This window comes from Gymnogyps californianus, chromosome 5, assembly GCF_018139145.2.
Source record: "Gymnogyps californianus isolate 813 chromosome 5, ASM1813914v2, whole genome shotgun sequence".
NCBI lineage: Eukaryota > Metazoa > Chordata > Aves > Accipitriformes > Cathartidae > Gymnogyps > Gymnogyps californianus.
In genome coordinates this window covers 34,471,557-34,493,712 of record NC_059475.1, presented here as the reverse complement: position 1 = coordinate 34,493,712, position 22,156 = coordinate 34,471,557, and the positions used below count along the sequence as shown (strand labels likewise).

Sequence of the window (22,156 nt, the reverse complement as noted above, 5' to 3'; positions counted from 1 at the left end):
GTCACTTTCAAAATCCTTCAAAGCTTGTTGTCCCCTTGTTTACTCTCTCAGTAAGTATCAAGAAATCAAATATGCTGCTGGCTTCATTTTCAAACAACTTCTGTCGCATTTTCTCCCAACCTGTCCCTCATACTTGAGAAAAGTAAGCTTCCATTAATCTATCCTACTACCTTCACTCAAATTATACATTTAAACATCACTTTGCTGTGGTGACTACAAAATCTTGACAATGGGTAGGATGTCGACTAGCTGGAAATGTTATCTGCTGTCCTGACTGTCCAGTGATTTCATTGTGCTTCCCTCTGTCCTCCTTTCAAACCTTTTTACTCCCATCTCACTCTTGGATTGCAAACTCACTGGGACAGTGTCCATTTTTGTGTTTTATCTGTGCACTGCACATAGCATAGAGATGTGTTTGTGGAGAACAGAATGAGGAGTGAATCGTCCTGAGTTCATAGTTCACAGAACTGAGTTAGCGTCAGATTATCATCCTCAGTGTAAAATACTGCATCATCTTGAAGGGTTTCTGTTTCTGATTAACTGATCCTTTTATGCTCATCAAGACCTCTAGCATGTTTTTCATGACAAGTAAGGATATACACTTTTGTGAACTTTTTCAACTGTAAATTGCATTTTGTTTTAAATCTTTCTTTTGATTCTAGTTGATACAGTGCCTTCCCAGTGTCTGACATAAATGCTCAATAGTGATAACTAAATTATTTAATTTACCCCAAAGTGCCGGATGATTAATTTCAGTAAAGTGGTTTAAATGAACGTCACTGCGTACATCTACACATTGTAGCATACATAAACTTGGTGCTCTCTTGTTGCAGGTCACAGTGCTGTTGACATTACCAAGGTAGCAAGAAGACACCGCATGTCTCCATTCCCATTGACATCTATGGACAAGGCCTTCATCACAGTTCTGGAGATGACCCCAGTGCTTGGAACAGAAATCATCAATTACAGAGGTATTTTAAGTTGGATTCTTTGTGAGGATTAGGGTGGTTATTTCTTTATTTTACAACTTTCTTAAGCACTTCCTCTTTTATTAATGTTGTGAGGTGTCTGAGACAGTACCTTCTCCAGGAGAAACTGCTTTAGGAAATGCCAATAACAGGAGCAGAATTCTTCTTTCAAAGCCAGGATAATCTTGATTGAGCTCAGTGCTGCTCCCTGAAGGAATCAGTAATGGAACTCTAATTAAATACATAAATGAATTTTCTTCTGGTCTGTGTTATACGCAACAAAGTTAAAACATAGAAACCACAATTTGCCTCAGTGGCTGATTTAACACTGAACTTTTGTGGATGCCAAGTAGCTCCAAGCTGTACTGTGATTGTTCACTCTGTTCTCTTACTGTGGGACATTCTCACTAAACCCCCTTTCCAATCTGAGATTAATGATCAAATCAAAGCAATTATTGATTCCAAGTCACTTTTTTCCATGTCTGTGTCTTTAACAGTTCATCTCAGTGTGTTTTTCCAGATCCTGCTTGGCCTACTAGTCATTCCAGTATTTGCCTTCTCTTCTTATAAATGCAACATAATTCCCTTTCTATTCTACCACTACATTTGATCCTTTTCTGATACTTAACTGCATTTAATGTTTGATTTATTGAAACTTTATAATCAAGGCTAACTATTTTTGATTTATAGTGAGGTTGTCTTAAAAGGCACCAAACAGCAGGCAAAATGTGAGATCTTGTGACTGTGTCTATACTCGTAAATAAATAGAGATAAAAGGAATTAGCAGGGCACCTCTCATATTTATTCAGCTAAACTATCCTCCCTCCTGAAATAGTGTGTTCATAATGCCTATCAGGTGTCTCCCTTGCTTCTGCTATTCCTTACACCAAGCCTGGGCATTATCTGGGAGAGTGTTCTTGGCACAGAACAAAACTATAACAGGAAGCATGCTGACAAGTAATCCTAAAGTAGGTAGGGAAGAGGAAACCTTCTCCAGGGATTCCTCCAGATTTTCCAAAGGTAGGGTGGTGAGCGAAGAGGTAGTGGAACCACGAGCCTGAAGAGGCAAAATGTGTAGGACATCAGTGGACTCCAGATAGCAGATAGGTACAAACGGTTTCTGAATGGGATATTCTGTTTTCTGGCTTGAAAGTTCGAAGTTTTCATGCTCTTCACCAATTCTTTGTGCTGCCACAAACCTTTGAGATGTCTTCATATTGACATATTGATTTAGCAGACTGTACATAGAATCACACCTGTGTGTTTAGTCACTCCAAGTGGAGATCAGCACTCCCCTGTGCCTTGGTAGCAGGAAGCAGATCTCTGAGAACATGCTGCATATCCTGCATTCAGAACAGCATCAATACTGGATCAACAAGGAATATGCATATTACAGCCTGCAGATCAGAAGAAGGCATTAAGGCATAAATGCCTAAGCACAGCTATTAGATCTTTTTGGATAGCTGTCAGTTAAATGTCTGCTAAGACAGCCCTTTGTGGACAATATGATGAGCCACAGTGTTAGGTACATTTAGTCCAAATAGATGCTATGTATACGACACTGAACTCCTGAAATAAAGGATAAAAGTCTGGCATGTACCTCCCTGAAAAATAACCACAGCATATGTTTATTTTGCTATATAAGGTACTGTTAAGGCACTGTAGCATTATTATTCTTTTTTACATAAAAATAGTTTTGATTTTTTAAACCTCTAGTGCAAAACTAAGTGAAGAAATAAGTTCTTGAATTTGGGTTGTATTGATTATAGAGAAAAACAAGTATTGATAAGCTGTTATTTTTCCTTTTTTTGTCCTTGATTCTATAAACATGTCTTATTCTCTTGTCCTTTTATCTTTATTTTCATTTTTCTGCATCTCTCTATCTTTACACTTCTGGATGAAAACTTCCATAGTGTTTCAGAACACTTTTGTGTTGCTGCTGTTGTGTTTCTGGACAGAAGCTGTATTGTCCCTAGAAGTTAAGAAAATGTGGCTAAAAATATTCTTCTAGGTAGACAGAGAATAAGCATAATCCTCACATGCTACATGTATGTTGGTATATATAACAATAGCGTCGCCATCTATTTATATGTATACACCAGTCTTTGTGCAAACATATTTATATCAACAGTGGGTAGCAGCCTTTTCATATACCTGATTTGTAAACTTCTTCATTAGAACTATGGTGAAATCAGACAAAATTGCAGTATATATAATTTCCTGCTGCAACATGGTTTGGACAAGCTTTCACCATGTAATTTATTTTAGTATTAAAAACCATTCAAAATATGGACTAAGTAACAGTTTTGTGTTAATACTGATAATGTTACCACACCAATAACAGAGTGATTCTATTCAGACTACATGCCCTTCAAAATGTCCTTACAGAGACAGAATGGAGGTAATTCGTCTTAGCTAGATGCTTATATTCTCTATAGAGTGTTATATACTCTAATTTGTCAAAAAGGCAATTTGATTGTTTCTGTTCTTATTCCACTACATGGGAATATGCTGTCAAGGTAAGAGAAGGTATTCTAGTATACTTTATAATACCTTAGTTGATATTTCATTTTGCTCTTCATGTTACCTGATTACTGACATCAAATTCAGACTGATTCTAAGTCTGGAACATATTGATTATTATTTCTGGTACTGTTATTCTTTAAAAAATAATGTTCTCAGTCTGCTGAGACACTTCAGTTATGACCCTCTTCCCTCCCACCCAAAATAAAAGTTAGATACATGGTAAGATCATCAGCTGTAGAGATATATTCTTGGTTTAATATTCACATAATTGTACCAACAATGAAAATATTAACAAAGACATATTCCTTCATATTTTTGCACTGTAGTGCAAAATTGTATCTCACAATTTATTTTTCAACAAGTATACACTTATTTTAGCACTGTAAGATTTCCTAATACATAGTATGAAATTGCAGGATTGAGCCTTTAGGAGACATCTGTGTCTGTGTCTGTAATACTGGAAATTCAATTCTCTTAGTCTACAGATACAAATCTCAAGATGGAATCTCATTTTCAGAAGTTCTTAAGTGATCACCGTAGTGTTATACAGACAAATATATAGGATTTTTTTGTATAGGCATATACATGTATATGTGTATGTGTGCATGCGTGTGCACACATATATGTTAGTCTGCTAAAAAATGTTGATTTTGAAGAATACAATGTATTAAGAACCACTTTTTCATTTAGTTATGTATTCATTTATTTTTCAGTTAATATACCTGTAATTTCAGGAGATAATAAAACTGTAGTCCTGGAGGTCTGAATCCTAACTAACTGTACTCAGAAAAGCACTATTGTGCTGTGTTTGTTTTCTTTGTGGTTTTGTGTCTTGAATTAACACTGAGCTCCTGAAAATTATCTTTCAGGAGCACAATTTCTCTGTAAGGAAAGTGAAAAGTTCTAGGATTGCCATTTATTTCATTAACAAATTACCTAATTAATTTTAACCTAATTTGTTTACATTACTAAACATATTACGTAGTATTCATCCTCATAAATAAAGCTGCTGAATGTTACTGTGTACAAGTAGCCAGTACAGTCCTGACTTTATTCTTGATTAAGTCAAGGCATTCTGTAGTCTCTCAAATCTATTCTCTCCTAACATAAGGGGGAGGATGAGTCAAGTTATCTTTTGAAACATGACTTTCACATTGGTAAGTGTATTGCTCAATGCCTGTATAGGTCATTTAGCTTCTTCCATATTAAAAACAAAAAAGTGGACAGTCCTAAACCATTTTACCGAAGTGCCATAAACCAAAGGCATCTGAAGCATATTTCCCACCTGCCATCATCAATATCTGATATGAAGCCCCCAATTCGCCTTTTATTCCAACTAAATGCAGTTACCTGAACATTGCTCCGTGGGTATATAAGGTTAAGTTTTTAGACAGCATGATAATGATTATTCTTCTGAAACTAAGAGGAGGCAGACGTTTAATTGATACTAAAAGTACAAAGCAGAGGCAATCCACACTTTATGGGCTTAAGCCTCAGAACAGAGCAGTTTTTCTGATCTAGTCCAAGAGCCCTGTAACTTCTGTAGAGCTTGGACATTTTTTTCCACTGCTTATTCATTTTGAACTAGCTGATTATTTTGATAGCATTGCCTTTTCATATTACACTGAAGTGATATGAATATTTACAGGGCAATATTTACAAAATGGGAGCAAATCCATCACCTCTAGTACAATACCTGTCTCACTGCTTTTTCACAGTACCAATACCCTGAGAAATCAAAATTCTTCCCAGAACTGTACCAGTTTCACCAGCTAAGCTTTAGAAAATACCCAAATTTGAAAAGTGAGTTTAATGTAATTCTCCATTTTGTGTTAGAATCAGAAAGCTATGGGCATCACAAGGGGCAGTTTGATGACATTAAAGTATTTCAGAACATCTTTTTTGAATTACAATTAATCAAAATAACATCAAACAGTGTATTTCTAAAATAATTGCTCAAATAAAGGAGAGTACAGAGGTACTTCAGATTGTCCTTTAGTTGCTGACTTGCTTCATTTTAAATGCCTAAGGCTTCAGCAAATAATTCTTACATTTTTCTCCCCTTAATTCATTCCCGCTACTGGCTGGCCATTTATTCCCTTCAAATATTGCATGGCAGAATGCCGGGAACATACTGTTCAACTTTGCTCTAATTGGTGTGATTTTGCATGCAGACAAGAAGTAGAATGAAGACACAACATTCCTGCTAAAATTAGAAGCATCACTTGTGTATGAGGTTTTGTGCGTCTATGAACAGAGGGTGTTTTTACTAGGCCTTTGATAGCTGCCTTTTCTATGCTGTAATTTAAATGTCTGTGTCTGCATTCTTTTTTTCAGTGCAAGTGTACAAGCTTTCGTGAGCTTTCTAATAACTTCTGTATTGTGTATCACAGACAGTGATCGCAGTGATGCACAGACATATTAATAGCCATCACAAAGGTGCTTTTCTAGTTGCTTTAACAGGTTTTATAAGCTTTTTCATGGCAATACATATTTCAAAAATGCAACATAAATATTCACCTCAGGCTGAAAGTTGATACATATGGATGTGAACACAATGATGTTATAGTTATTATAATTAACTACTAACTAAATGACTTGGTGTTAATAAGTAAAATATAATCTCCATTAGAATACCACTTCACTGGAGGTGAACATTTTCAAATAAGTAGGTGCACTTTTTAACAAAACCTATCCATTTAGTGTGCAACGTTAGGTCTTCTGCCTTCCCAGCAAATCCAGAACCACATTGATTTCCCTATCTGTAAAACAAGAAACACGCTTTATGTATGTCTGTCTTTTTTGGCATGGCTGAAAGATCATAATCTATAAAGTACATATCCACGCAAATTCTCCTGGCAGAAGTATTCATGCATCCTCTCATTCCTTCATACTTTCAGCTGGATATTGCCTTCCTGTGCCACAATGCACTGCTAAGAGTGGCGGCCTCTACTATGAGAGGAGCTTCCCTTCTTGTACTTAGACATACTGGAATCAAGCCGATCTTAGTAGTTCTGGCCCATGTGCCCCTTCCCAGTCCATCTAATCACACATGTAATAAATCTTCTTTCTCACTCTCCCACAGTATGAAGGGATAAGATACATATTTTCCATTCTGTTCCACATCATACTAAAAAAAACCTCTTGCTGGCGCCATAAAAGCAAACAGGTAGTGCACACTTGACTGAGGGTAAAGTAATTCATATCAGTCTCTACAGGGAGGCAGAGCCAAATTACAACTCATCAGTCATAGTTGCTAAGTGAAGGGAAAGAGTATGTTTGAAACTGCTATTAAAATATTTAGAACAGCGTAAATTTACATATATAATCCTGACACTTATGTGCACTCACCATCCGTTAAGCAGAAATGCTCTCAGCAATTAGGCAAAGCTGATCTATTGCAAAACTTCTTTGTCAATTTATGGAAACTTGTCCATTATTACTGTTTATGTTGAGTCCTCTGGGCTCAGTCTGTAACCTCTCACCTTTTGCACACAGGATTCACTTTTGAAATGTTATTTTAAAAGCTTTTAAAAAAGAACATTTTTTTTTTTAAATTGAAATACAGGAAAGTACATGTTTTTAAGGGATTTCAGGAGGAAAACTTGTCCTGAAGAAACAAATACTTGGTTTTTTCTGTCTGATCCTATATCAGAGCTATGACCTCTGAATTTGGATACTTGGCATTCAGATCTACTGTCAACAATTTCACCATAACCAGGAACACAGACTTACTGAACAAGTCTTTGACCAGTACTTTCAGACTCCAGTCTTTTTTCATTTATGTAGAGGCAGAAATCAAAAACCCGAGAGATCTGTTCATGTCACATACACATACATTTCATCCATCAGAGCACACTGCTGCTCACTTTTTTTCCCTTTCACTAGCTGTAATGACATGGAGCATGGTCTTTTCTCTTTTCTAGATGGAATGGGCCGAGTCCTTGCTCAAGACGTATATGCAAAAGATAATCTACCACCATTTCCAGCATCAGTAAAAGACGGTTACGCTGTCAGAGGTAAACACTCACTTTGTAGACATGCAGTATAGTGTCTGTAAAACCACTTTATAACATGTTAGTTCACCTATTTTGGATCCAGCAACAGTTATTTTGGTTGAGATTTGATTCAGATCATTGCTGAAGTCACAGTTATGTAGAATGCAGCTGTCTTGAAGGAAGACCATTAAGTTGATTTCAGATCTTTTAAGTGGATACATATGTACATGAGCAAATATACATCCATGTGTCCTCATAGACATGCGCCTGTGTTGCTAGTGAGTTTCCTGGAAACATAAAGAATTTGGGAGAGTAACAGAACATCTGTTTCTGAATGACAGATTCTTCTTCTATTCCTCTGTTGTAGATTTAATCAGGAATTTCTTATACATCTCTTACTTCGTTGAACTGTCACAGATCCAGCTTCCTGTTTGTGAATTATTTTGTGATTGCATTAGAGAATTTTCAAAAATACATATCAGAATACTCTTACAGAGGCACCTCAAAAGAAAATCTCATTTTTACTTTGAAAATGTTGCAGTTGCTGTATATAAATAAAATGAGTAGTGTGACTTTACAGAGCAAGCAGTGAGTGGTTTCCCAGGAGACCTGAATCCATCCTCTGCTTTGCCACTAGGTGCTGCATGATTTTGAGCAAGTTGCTTCTCTGTGCATCAGTTTTTCCCTTTGTAAAGTAAGATTAATGATATTAACCTCAGATATCTATGGAGAAAAATTAAAATCTATATGATTGAAGATTATACTGGTAGTGATTCATTGTGGTAGAGGTTGAGTCATCATAACACCATGTTGAAATTTGGACACAATAGCCAACTTTCTTCTAGGGACATTAAAATATCTTTTTTGTTACTGGCAGCTGAAACAATGGAAAGCAACTGTCCATGAAATAGACTGTCTGCAAACCCAGGCAATGGATGTAGTCCAATAGCTTCCCCATGGATTTGATATAAAAATAAAATTCCAGGTCTACAAGATGAGTTTGACTGCAGCTGTCTGTCATCTATGTGTGAGAGACAGGCACACCTAAATGAGCAGTAATAGCGGCAAGGGAGTGCAGATGTAGCCAGAGAAATACAGGTAATATAACGCTGAGAAAAGCTGAGAGGAGGAGCTCTGAGTAGAATGCTGACTGACAAGGGCCTTGGGATCAAGCAAATGCTGTCTTGCAACCTAATTGCTACAAGGTAAGGGAAAGCACAAGTACAGTCTCGGTAAACACGCAGAATGAGCAGAATGATCATGACTGCCGTCTTCAACAACTTCTGTCAGAACCAACACACAGCACCCTAATTTTGGTGGTGGATTCAAATAGAGTAACAGTAAGGTACTTGAATGCATCCAGAGGAGGGCAACAAAGCTGGTGAAAGGGCTGGAAGGAATGTCCTGTGAGGAGCAGCTAAGGACTTTGGGTTTGTCTAGCTTGGAGAAAAGGAGGCTGAGGGGCGACTTCATTGCTCTCTACAGCTTCCTGAAGAGAGGAAGTGGAGAGGGACGTGCTGATCTCTTCTCCTGGGTATCCAGTGACAGGATGTGTGGGAATGGTTCAAAGCTGTGCCAGAGGAGGTTTAGACTGGACATTAGGAAGCATTTCTTTACCGAGAGGGTGGTCAAACACTGGAACAGGCTTCCTAGAGAGGTGGTCACTGCCCCAAGCCTGTCAGTGTTTAAGAGGCATTTGGACAATGCCCTTAATAATTTGCTTTAACTTTTGGTCAGCCCTGAATTGGTGAGGCAGTTGCACTAGATGATGATTGTAGGTCCCTTCCAACTGAAATTATTCTATTCCATTCTATTCTATTCTTACTGTTCTTGTAGACCTGTTATCTCAGGATATGAGAAATAAAGCTTGTAAGCAGAAATAATATTGAGTACATTAACGGATATTTTTTACAAAAAAATAAAGGATTAGCTTTCAGTCACATAAACCTGTCTGCCCAAAACCTTGTCCACTTTTTTCAAGCTATATCAGTTGTACATCACCTATAAACTTTGTTTCCATATCATTATTAATGGGGGAATAAAATCTAATTCAGTAGCATTTTATCAGGTTTAAAATAATTTAGCTATTAGGGAATTTTTTCTCTTCTTTTGCTGGATCATCCCAGTGCATTTTTTTTCGGTGAAGGTCTGACAACTGTATTCAGTAGTATTATATGCATTATTCAAAGACAAGTAGCTGAAGAGTCCTTTTCCACTTTCTTATTTTAGAGTTTGTTCTAAAGCTCATAGATTAGGCTGTTTGATAGGCTTTTAAAGTTAATCGTTAGTCTTCAGACATGACTAAGTACCATAGATCATCATCTGTAGAGTTGCAGCTGATGTATGAGTACAAATGTGATAAATCATTATACAGACTGAATAGGCATCCTCTCTGAAAGCAATTCTTCTCAATACGGTAAGGTTCTTTAGCTGTGTATACAGGGCTTTTGAAATAAAACAGCAGGTATTAAGATAAAGGTTGTCACTGATTAGACTTCATCTCTGGGAAATCAACTTTTGACAGTTATAGATTTAAAAGTAATAAAAAGACATATTTAAATGTGACTTATGAACCCAGTTTGTCCGAACACTCCTGAAAGCATGCCTGCTGTGCTAGGACAGGCAGAGTTGTTTGTGCTCCATACATGCTTTACACCATGGTAGAGCCTATAATACCACTAATGCAACTTGCTGAAAGACCTTTGAGGCAGGCAGAAGCTTAAACTTTGTTAGTAATGGTGCCTTTGTTGTCCCTGTAAAAATACAGATTTGGCTAAATCAGAAGTCCTGGAGACTTTCAGTTTGTTAAATCAATGTCGTGGTTTAACCCCAGCCAGCAACTAAGCACCACGCAGCCACACACCCCTCCTCACTCCCAGTAGGGTGAGGAGGAAGATCGGGAAAAAAAGTAAAACTCGTGGGTTGAGATAAGAGCAGTTTAATAACTAAAGTAAAATAAAATAAAATACTAACTAACAATAATAATAATAATAGTAATGAAAAGGAATATAATAAAAAAAGAGAGAAATAAAACCCAAGAAAAGACAAGTGATGCACAATGCAATTGTTCAGCACCCGCTGACCGATGCCCCAGCAGCAATCCGCCCCTCCCGGCCAACTCCCCCCCGTTTATATACTGGGCATGACGTTCTATGGTATGGAATACCCCTTTGGCTAGTTCAGGTCAGCTGCCCCGGCTATGCTCCCTCCCAGCTTCTTGCACACCTGCTTGCTGGCAGAGCATGGGAAACTGAAAAGTCCTTAACTTAGGATAAGGGCTACTTAGCAACAAGTAAAACATCAGTGTGTTATCAACATTATTCTCACACTAAATCCAAAACACAGCACTGTACCAGCTACTAAGAAGAAAGTTAACTCTATCCCAGCCAAAACCAGGACAATCAATGATCTCTGACTTTTAATTTTCAGAATGGCTTCAGTGAAAGGTATAAGGTAACTAGATCAGTGCTACCTCCTAAAATTACAAAAAGGAACAGAACCCAGACTTCTAATGCGGCAGTCCAAGTTGCATTACCTTAGTCCTAGTGCTCTTCAGAAAATGCCAAACCTGTATGGTCATCTACACAGTCTGTAACCATTGCACTTGTCCACGTTTTCCTCCAAAGGCAGAGATAGAATCTAGAAATGTCAATATTCCATTGTTGTCTAGAAAAAAGATATGTAATACACTTACAAAAATATATGATTCCCCTGTGTTAGTTTCACATGGAAAAAGATTTGCTCATGGTGGACATTTTTATAAAAATAATCTCATGAACACTCTTAAATCTTTGTTATTAATGTAATTCCTCCTAATCTCCTTTTACTTGATCCCATATTGCCCAGAAATTTTCAGTTAAAAGTATTATAGAACCTGTAATTTTCAAAATAATAAACACAACTTAAAAGGACCTTAAAATGTAAAATGTTTGCAAAACTTCTATAACCTTTATCATGCTGACACTGAAGAACTGAAACTTAGATCATTCTTTGGTTCTCCTGTTCTTAACTTCTAATGCCATCATTTGTTTTGGTTCGGCCTTTATCATTTGTATTGTCCATCTTAACAGCTGCTGATGGCCCAGGAGATCGATTCATCATAGGGGAATCCCAGGCTGGTGAGCAGGTGAGAACAATTTCCTTTCTCTCTGTTTTTTTTAATGTATTATTCTTTTGTAAGATATTGCCTTATATTTTTACAAGCCTTGCTAGTGCTCCAAAACTCAGTATTCTTGGAGGTGGCACGAAGTAGGACGCAGCTGTACCTAGCCTCCTGCTATGTGCCTTGGGACATGATTACAGAAAGTGAGGTCGTACGGTTACATAAGGAACTAACAAGGATATCCCAAAATACTTCAGAGCATTGTGCTGACATGTCCGATAGGAGTGTATACAGTAATGTTCTGCCCTACTACAATGTTAGAGGACATACAGTTTCTAGTGGCATTACAATTCATAAACAGAGAAAAGCAAGATTTAACGCCTTCTTGCTGACAGATTTTAAAAGGGATGTCAGCCCAGTAACTGTTTCCACAAGCTATTTGCATATTTCACACTGATACCTGCAAAACAAAGTGTAAGAATTTTGTATGAAGCCTTTAAAGGTAGGTAATGATCAGAACAATCTTGAGGAAGCCTGGCAGCAGCCTAGTTTGTGGTATTGCTCCTTTTTTGTTTGTTAAAACAAAAGAGTGTTTGTGCACCTTAGCAGATACATGGATTGAGTTTAAGAGCAAGTCAGGGCAGCAGCACCCATTCATGACCTGCTGTGCTGTATAAATATTCATGAATGGACACTATTTGGAATTTGCTCTCAAACGCAAGAGTACATTTGATAAAGTTCCTGTACTAATACTGAGGTGATAGGAAAAAAATCAGTTGCATTCAACCACTTTTTTTTATTCTGTCAATTTAATTGTACCTGCTACCTTCTTTTCAGGAGAGCATGGGTTAATCTAAAATGTTTCTCCAGCTATTTCAAGTCCCAGTTTATAATTCTATGTATTATATGTGGAATGATGCAGAAATGGAATAAGTAACAGGCAAAACAAAGGATTGATCAGTTTTAATGAGGAATTTACAGTGTGGCCATTTTGACTGCTAAACAAAAAGTCTTGAATAAAATAGATGCATTTCAAAAGTTGTTTCAGGTTTTAGAAGAATTACCAGTTGCAGGATTGTTCCGTTTTTTTAAAAATTGAGTTCAACTACCTCTAAATGTATAATAGACATTTAATTTGGCTAATCATTATAGATACGGAGAACTATGAAAATAATTTTTGCTGTTGTTCCCATCCATCATCATGAATTATACTTGGGTATAATAGGTATCTTCTCAATACTGATATTCGCGTGAACTTAGATTAATGAATCTGTTATACAAAATATGTAAAATTACTTGAAATACTAAAAAAAGTAAACTAATGAATTTCACCTGCCTGGGATTTTTAGCCCTTCTGTCTGCATTTTCAAACATTAGTCCAGAATCCAAAAGACTGACAACTATTTCTACAACCCTTTTTATGGTCACTATAAAATAGCAAGAACCAGCAGAGCAACCTGCTGAACTATCATTCCTATCATTATTCACCTGTCATCAATATTATCATTTTGCTAGTTAAAAAATATCACAGCACAGTGGTGCTTAAAAACAGTACTGTTGAAGCTGTGCCTAATGGGGAGGACTGCCCACAGGTCTAAAGGGTTTCAGTGTCCTAATCAGTTCAGCAGGTTTGTACAAAGGATAAAAGAGCAAATGGGACCTTGCTTCCCTCCTACAAAATTCAAGAGCTCACAAATGTGTCTCTGCAGGGACAGTCTGTCCTCCCAGATTAATGGGAATGGGAAACTTCTCTGGCAAGGAACAAAAATTGGGTGGGAGGAGGCACACAGAGAGAGAATAATTCTGGAAATACCAGTGGCGAGTTAGAAAAATGAGGCTGTTGAACTCTGAATAATTGGTCAAAGTTTTTTTCTTGGGCCAACACGTCTTCAGGTTCATCTCCTTCCCCAGAAATTATTTATAGCCTTGGAAGGCTCCTCAGTCTCATTTCACCCTTCAGTCACTCTCAGCAGCAACATTCTGCTTTTCATGTTACAGACCAATTAACAGAATGATTCACAGCAGGGAGTTCAAAATAGGTTTAGATTTGGCTCCTCCTGTAGGGAAAAAGGTTATGTAAATGCTATGTAGAGAGGAAGAAAATGGGACTGAGAATTGCAGAGAGGCCATATAGCCAAGTTGGACATTTCTGTATCAATTTGTACATTGTGTATTATTTTCTGATTTCCATTTCCAGATGTTCGTGTTTATGTTAACAACCATTTTTTATTTTGTAATGAGGAAAACTTGCAGACACTATCCTGCTTTGGGGAGGTTAGGGCACATTTGAGAGTACTAGTCACGAGCCATCCACATGGCCTCTCTGTGAAAAACTCAGCCATGGGGAGCAATGATTTTCTTCCTATAGACTTGCATAGCTGGAGCTTAGCATTTCCTGGAAGACTTTCTAAAGACGTTTGTAAGAGGCACTGTGACTAACCAGCTATAACATAGGATGGAAAACAGACATTTTTCACTTTTCCATTAGCTTGGGCCTTTTTACAGAAAGGAGCATGGGTCATTGTAAATCACGCAGGAGAGGTGTAATCATGTGCAAGAGAAAATGACTGAGATGGGGACTGTGCTCGATAGATTATTTCTGGTTTTTATTCAGTGACTAACAATAAATAGATTGTCAGTGATGAAGGCAAAGGACAGCACCCAGTACTGCCCTATTCCAGGTAAGTGTGAGATCTCAGAGGCCTTTAAAAGAGCTTCTGTAAAATTGTTGTACGTTAATATGCTTTCTGAGAAGAAATCATTTCTTTATCTTCACAGTCTCTAGCACAGAAGAACACAGGCCTGGAGATTCACACACAAATCTGATGGTTGACTTTTGTTCATAGAGTTAATCTGATCGAATTCTCAAAGGACAAAAAGGAAATTAAATATATGAGCAACCAATTCTAAAAACAATTGTTATTGTATCATAAATTTGTTTAAATGTTTCACATCATTACACCTCAAAAAATTAACTCATCTAGTAATAAACTCCAAAAGCATGGATAGTTACAGTGCATTTTATCACCATAGGCACTGATTTCTGGCAGAGTCCTAGACATTTTGTATTTGTTGTGATTCTTGAGGCCCAAAAAACACATTTTAAATGGGAGAATTTTTTTATGCAATACATTTTTCCTCTAAAAATTGTCACTAAAGACATCAATACTTTAGTAAGTTCAAAATAATATTACCTATTTGTGATGTGCCTATAGACTATATCTACAACTATATACAAAAGAGCTCCCATAATCCAAGGCATAAGCATTGTCTTTTGCAATATCATCCACAGCTCCTTGCATAGTCTGTGGTGAGAAATAAATACCATTTTTTTAAAAAACTATTATTTTTATGTCATCTGTTTTAGATACCTACTTTAGGATAACGTGAATCTTGCCCTAAAAACACACTAACCATGACATATGGCAAGTGTGATCTTTTTTTTAGTTTATTTTAGCATTTTATGTTCTTCTCAAAGGATGTTAGATTTCTGTTACCCTTAGAAAAGGGTCAGGATTCAATCAGCTCCAGGCTCAGCTGTTTCTTGGGATACATAGGTCACTGTGATACTGTGGTAAACCAGGTACAAACCATTTCCAGCCTCTCCCTAGGGCTTCTGTCCCAATGAGCAACCTTTGAAATACACACATTTCAAAGTAATATTCACATTTCAGAGGATGTGACAGTGCTGAAATGGAGTAGAAGAATGGGCAAGGCAAACACAACTTTGCGCAGCTGAAATGTTGGCCACCAGTCTGGAATTTGCAGATGTCTTAACAGCCTCCTGTCAAAAGTCATGGAGTAAATGACTGCTGGGCAGGAGCAGGTCATAGTGCTTGGGCAGTACTGCTTGCAGGTCTGTGGGTTGCTATCAAATACGTGCTAATCACAGTCTGAGAAGTCCTGGACATATTCCAATGCTGCATATGGAATATAGAGTCAATCTGCACATGAATTATACGTGTGACACGTACAGAATATGTTGGTCTGATCACAGCTGTGTAGATCTGTGTGTAGCACATGTTCACTAATAACAGTAAAGCCTAAATAAGTTGGGCTTACTAAAGTGGTGTGGGGAGCACGCACTCATATTCCAGCAATGAAATCTCAATCATCATACCAGCTTCTTTTAGTTGCACTTTTTTAGAAAGATTTTTCTTTTAGTTATTTATTTCTTAAGTGGTTATGGTCAAATTACAATTTTACTCTGGATTTTGAAAAATGTGTATTAAAATAGGCTGCCTGCTGAGAAATTTTATTAAAACCATGTCATTTGTTTTATCATGTCGTTCTGATATTTTTCTATTCTTTGTATTGCTTCTGCTGAAACTTTGTAATGTACTGTGACTTTACATAATTGTAGAATATTATCAATTTTGGGCTTTGCTAAACTGACCCTCACAAGGATAGATATTCTATGTGAACTAATGTTGAGCTGTCTCTCAGTATGAGGAAATCTGCTTAAAAATGAAGCAGCTGGTTACATTACTTACAAGCTGCTGGTTTTCCATATATAGTGTGCTGGTAAAACAAAACAGAACAAAAACCCGACCAAACCAAAGCAAAGAAGGTTCAACCCTGGGGACCAGAGTACTCTGCAAAAATATTTATGTACAGAGAACTACTAGATTTTTGCTCATGTAAGTTTCTAGAAGGTCACCATCTAACTGTTACATTTCTGAGCCAGTTATTTTTCTGAGCCAACCAGAGTATCAGTATCTGAAAGTTATTCTTATGCTAGAAATCTAAGGGGAAAAATCTGAAGCCACCTATGTGACCATATAAAAAAAGCCAGATCTGAAGCAATGACCTAATGATCTTTAAATACACTGGAGTTTATACCTGTTGATATCACTAGCAGTATATCGAGAGTCATGCCACAAATAAGAATTTTAGTCTTTCAGATTACTTCCATAAAGTTCAAATAGTTTGAGATTTTTCTTTTCAAAAGTAAATTAATTTTTGTTTGTTTATTTTTCAGCCAACTCAGACTGTGATGCCTGGTCAGGTAATGCGCGTTACAACCGGTGCTCCAATTCCATGTGGTGCTGATGCAGTGGTGCAAGTGGAAGACACAGAGCTCATCAGGGAATCAGATGATGTGAGTCACAAATTAAAACTCATTTTTCTTTTGTGTGCAGCAGAAAATGGCCATGATACAATCCTGTAAATATAAAAGATAGTCCTACAGAAAAGCTCTTCTGTTAACCTCAGAAGTTTGAGGATTTTCACATCAGTTCCTAGTGGCAATTCTATTCACTTTTTCAGGCTGTGATAACAGTACCACAGACCTACCTGTCCTGACATTCATTTTTCATCACAGTTGTTGAATGCTGACACCAAAGTATGAGGCAGCATGATTTGAGTGAAAGGCAAATGCCTCCTGGAGATCCATAACTACAGTCCAATTTGAGTGCCTAGTGTATTCACATTTTAAAATACAGAGTAGTGGCAATCAGACATTATATTTCCTTCTTTTCTACTGAGTTCACATTTAGCAGTAGCGCAGTCTTCTTTATATTTCAAGATCATCCTGAAACTCAGCAAGATGAGGACTTTAAAAGTTCTCCTAAACTCACCAAGTAAGAAGGGGAAAAGTTTCCTTAAAATACATACTGATCCCAGAATAATACATTGAAATATTACAGTGCAGCATTACCTGCTGAATATGTTTTTCTGTGGGAAAGGGAACTGTTTTAAGTGCTGCAAAATCCATGGGCTGACTTGGATTATTTTGAACTATGCTATGAAGATGGTTCTGTATTACCAGAGTTGGTCTCGTTTCAGCAAAGGTGAATTTGGTGGATTTTGGAGAATATGTCTTGTGCACGTACCTTACAATAAATGCGTATGTTTAGAACAAGGGGTTTTATTATGTAACAGGGAAAGTAAGTGCCTCCCAAATTTTTTTAAACCATAACTTTCTTCAATAGACCTCTGTACTCCTTGAAAATGAGAAAATTACTGAATTTAAGACCTCTGAAAACCAGGAAATGGATAAGGTGCATATTACCCCAAAACATAGTCTTAACTGTTTAATTTGAACAGATTTTCCAGCATACCTATAAATCATATTAGTGCTCTACCTTACAGATGCTGCAAAATACCACAGAAAAAATATGAGTACTCTAGTACTAATTCTGTATGCACAGTTGTCTTAACAAAGTAAAATGTGTTTTTTGATGAAGCACAGGAGCTGTCTGTAGACAACTGTATCCCAAACAGTGCATCTTAGACTTCCTTTGTGTTCAGAGAATTCCTTCTGAATCATTACCTTCACTTACCCAGCTGTGCTTTCAGGACACCATCGTCATGTTTGCCATCATCCGACAGATTTAAGGCAAGAAGATACATCTCTTATTGACACAACTTCCAAGTTCAGTTTTGAAATGAAGTGTGTGCATGGTTCTCTGCTCAAACCAGCCTTTGCTCCTCTGCTGCTGTTCTGACAAGCTGTTCCACTTCGCCATAGCTCTGTGCTAGCATTGCCATTGCAGCTGGGGTGTAAGCAGATGAATTCTAGCGTTCAAAGCTGATGAAAACAGCAAAAACTGAAACATACTCTCATGATCCTTTCTCATGCCTTATTACCGTAAATGCGTAGATTTTTACGTCTGATGAAGTCAGCAAGCTGTCTAGGCTGGCCTTCTTCCTAACAGAGAATTTGAGTCAGTCCCACTTTGAGGTTACAGATGTGTATCTGTAGATTATATCTTCCCATAAAGTACACCATTGCTTTCACTGCTTGTTAATCGTTCCATTAGCCTTACTAAGCCAGTTTTCTGTGGCCATTGCCCACCACATCATGAGAGGACTATCACATTGCAGAGCAACATACATGATAACCTGTTATTTTCTACTTCTTCTTTGGGTGACTGTCTTCCTGGATTCCACTTTCTGTGCATGTTCTCTCTGCATGTGAGAACAGATTATTTGGCTATGTGCTTAAACTCTGAGTTTTTTAGCGAATGGTCGGCCACCTTCAGTTTCCTTTTTCTGCCTGTGAGTATGAGGTAGAACTCTTCAGTTTCTACTGGTCCTTGAATATGCCACTCTGCTAATCTTGTACATAAATAATTAGTATAGTTTAATTAAAATGTTATTTTTCTCTCCTTTTTCATGCCTGGGTGGCTACATATTTCAAGAACATTTTTCTTTTTAGTGTTTAGAACTTCTTCAGGGCTGGGATTTAACTGAAATGAAATCTCTAACATCTGAAAAATGTTCTTCTGAAAAGACAGAGAGTACTTTTAAAAGGAGCTCCTTGACCTCTAGTTGTGGTAGCAGTATGTAAATATCATAGCAAGCATTCCCCAAATTACTGTAGAAGTCACAGGCCTGAAAGGAATTAATTACATCTATCCAGCAGGAAGAAGAATTCTCATCAGCTTGCCAAATGCACAGTCATTGAGAAAGATGCTTGCAAAAACACGTCTACACCCTTTTCGGTTTGAGGTTTTATGTCACCTTGTAGGAAAAAGGAGGCCAATGTGATCAACCAAAACAAGAGTTAGACCCTACATCAAGACTGAGCATCAGTATATCAGTATGGATGCTGGCTGTTAACCATCAGAGTAAATCACTCCAACATAGTTCAAAATATATTAATATACAGCAAGAAGAATGCTGCCTGATACAGACCAAATGGAAGATGTTCTCAGCATAATGCCATACCTCCCTGCAAGCCCTACCTCTAACCACCTTGAATTATCATGTGTTCTAAAACATTCTGGGATATCCATCAGTTCCATAAATAACAATCTCCGCACATCACCATGTTGTCCACAGTCACACTTTCCACAGTGCTTTTCAAACCTGGGATTACTAAATTCCTCAAAAGCCTTTTTATTTCTTGTTTCCCCTAATCCAGGACTCCTAAATAGGACCTTTTCTATTACTCAAATGTATCATTGGCACTCCTCTTGATTCCCTAGAAATTTCCTAGCTATCTTTAAATGTTATCAAAGATATGGAAAATTCACATCTTCATGACTGGCCAACCATCCCCAGAGTGTCATAAAAATAAAATAATTCTTAGACCAGCTGTTGCCCCAGATTTTCATCACAAGCCTAAAGTGTCTTTTACAGCTTCAGATGGAGATAAAAGGACATCCTGGGCACCAGCACAGCCATTTTGGACACTGGCAGCCAAAAATAGTCTCTTCTCTTAATACAAGAGGAGCAGGTATAAAAGAAACAGAATTTACGTTAAAAGCATATTTTGAAAATACTGTGATAAAGTAAGAAATCGTTTTTTTTCAGTTTGATGTCTTTGTTAGTAATTTCCTGGTTTTCAGGAGTTTAAAAGTATCCATTTTCACAGTAGGTAAACAGAATCACAATCTAACAACACGTTCATTAACTTTAACTTTGGGGTCTTTAGTTTAAAGCACTTAGTTTGAACTCAGAAAATGCAGTCCATATCACCTTTAAGAAAAGAGACAACTCCCAGTGTCCTATACAACGCTATCATTCCTGTAAAAATTCCAAATGACAATGATGTGCCTTGTTTGTCTTGTAATATTAGTGTCTGATTTATAACTTTGAGGTACTTAAAGTATGAAGCGCTATGTGATAATGTGAAACCAAAATCTGTTCCAGTCTTAAGTAAGTGTAGATTTAGTGCTACTGACAGGCTGGCACTATCTCAAAGCTGAGTGTATATATCATCAACCCACTTGCAGGGCTTATAAATTAAATATTAACAATATAGGTCATGTGCCATTTATTGGCATTGAATGAATCACCAAACCATTGAAGTTCTGAAGAAGTAAACACAAATATTAAAGTAGGCATCAGACTTTTCACACCACTGTCTCTTGTTCACAGTAAATAAACATGATGAATAAGCCTCTTTCTGATTTGTACAAAGCTCTCAAGTAGGAGTTTCCACTACAGAAATCTACACGAAAATCCTGAAACAGCTAGAGCATATAGCTTCTTCCCACCTTTCTGCGGCTGTAGTGGCATATTGTCTGTCAGACTAATGATCTTTTTGAAATGCCATCTTTGAAACTGTTCGAGCAGATCAGGTTGGCTGAGAGGAGTAGAAAGAATCCACTCAGTATACCAGATCAACAGACAAACATAGGATGTAACATAGGAAAGATATATAAACACAGGGATCATAAAAAAAGGAAGATAAAACTATGTATTCAGTGCTGGTCCTTCCTTGGTGAGCTCATGTCGTGGTTTAACCCCAGTCAGCAGCCAAGCACCACGCAGCCCGGTGGGATGGGCAGGAGAATCGGGAAAGAAGGTAGAACTTGTGGGTTGAAGATATGAACAGTTTAATAACTAAAGTAAAATATAATACTAACAATAATAATAATGAAATATAATAATAATAGTAATGAAAAGGAATATAACAAAAAAAAAAGGGGGGGGGGGGGAACCCAGTGATGCACAATGCAATTGCTCAGCACCCGCTGACCGATGCCCCAGCAGCGATCCGCCCCTCCCGGCCAACTCCTCCCTGTTTATATACTGGGCATGACGTTCCATGGTATGGAATACCCCTTTGGCTAGTTCAGGTCAGCTGCCCCGGCTCTGCTCCCTCCCAGCTTCTTGCACACCTGCTTGCTGGCAGAGCATGGGAAACTGAAAAGTCCTTGGCTTAGGATAAGTGCTACTTAGCAACAAGTAAAACATCAGTGTGTTATCAACATTATTCTCACACTAAATCCAAAACACAGCACTGTACCAGCTACTAAGAAGAGAGTTAACCCTGTCCCAGCTGAAACCAGGACAGCTCATCAAAGAGAGAATTTCTTATAAAGCTGTTCAGTTTTAGCACACATTGTATTACAATCTTGACACACAGATCAGGAGAACAATGATGATGCTTAAACCATAAGGTCTCAGTTTAATGAGTACTGTAAGCTGTGTAGACTTCTGAGGAATTAAAGCTGATTAATCTTCTTTGAATAGCCCAGCTGACCGTATTTGATCTCCTTGTTTTTGTAGGGCACTGAAGAACTAGAGGTTCGAATCCTGGTGCAGGCTCGACCAGGCCAAGATATCAGGTCTGTAAACAGCCTATATAAACAGTAAAATATCTATGTAAGGAATAGAAAGGCTGGTGATTTTTATCGTCTTTTTTTAACCATAAGTAGTACTGACATTTTGACAATCTGACTAATGAACATCCCTGGACACTCCTCACCTGGAGCGGGACCAATCAAGGAAAGACACTTTCAATCTCATTCTGGTTTTCTTTCATTTTTTTCTGTGCTATGATTTTCAGACCTATAGGACATGACATTAAAAGAGGTGAATGTGTGCTGGCTAAAGGAACCCACATGGGTCCATCTGAGATCGGTCTCTTAGCAACTGTTGGAGTAACCGAAGTAGAAGTTAACAAGTTTCCAGTGGTTGCAGTCATGTCAACAGGGAATGAGGTAAGAAAAGTATGTTTAGAATCAAGGTCTGAATTACTATATCTTCTTTGGGACAGTGTTTTGGATAGTGACTTCCGCCCTGTTCCCAAATAGACTTACTTTTTGAGCTGCAACTTATGCTGACATGAGGTATTTTTGTGAGTGATCAACCCGTAATCAGCT

At 37.6% G+C, this 22,156-nt stretch overlaps 1 protein-coding gene across 8 annotated transcripts in view; it reads left to right on the top strand.

Moving 5' to 3' along the window:
- GPHN (gephyrin) overlaps nucleotides 1-22,156 on the top strand; it is a 310,850-nt gene that overhangs the window by 258,253 nt on the left and 30,441 nt on the right. For all 8 annotated transcript variants that reach the window (XM_050897249.1, XM_050897248.1, XM_050897247.1 and 5 more), the window contains 6 exons: nucleotides 834-971; nucleotides 7,421-7,513; nucleotides 11,563-11,618; nucleotides 16,576-16,695; nucleotides 21,561-21,619; nucleotides 21,841-21,994. In XM_050897249.1, the coding sequence (XP_050753206.1) occupies nucleotides 834-971; nucleotides 7,421-7,513; nucleotides 11,563-11,618; nucleotides 16,576-16,695; nucleotides 21,561-21,619; nucleotides 21,841-21,994 (620 nt within the window). The remainder of the gene's footprint in view (nucleotides 1-833; nucleotides 972-7,420; nucleotides 7,514-11,562; nucleotides 11,619-16,575; nucleotides 16,696-21,560; nucleotides 21,620-21,840; nucleotides 21,995-22,156) is intronic.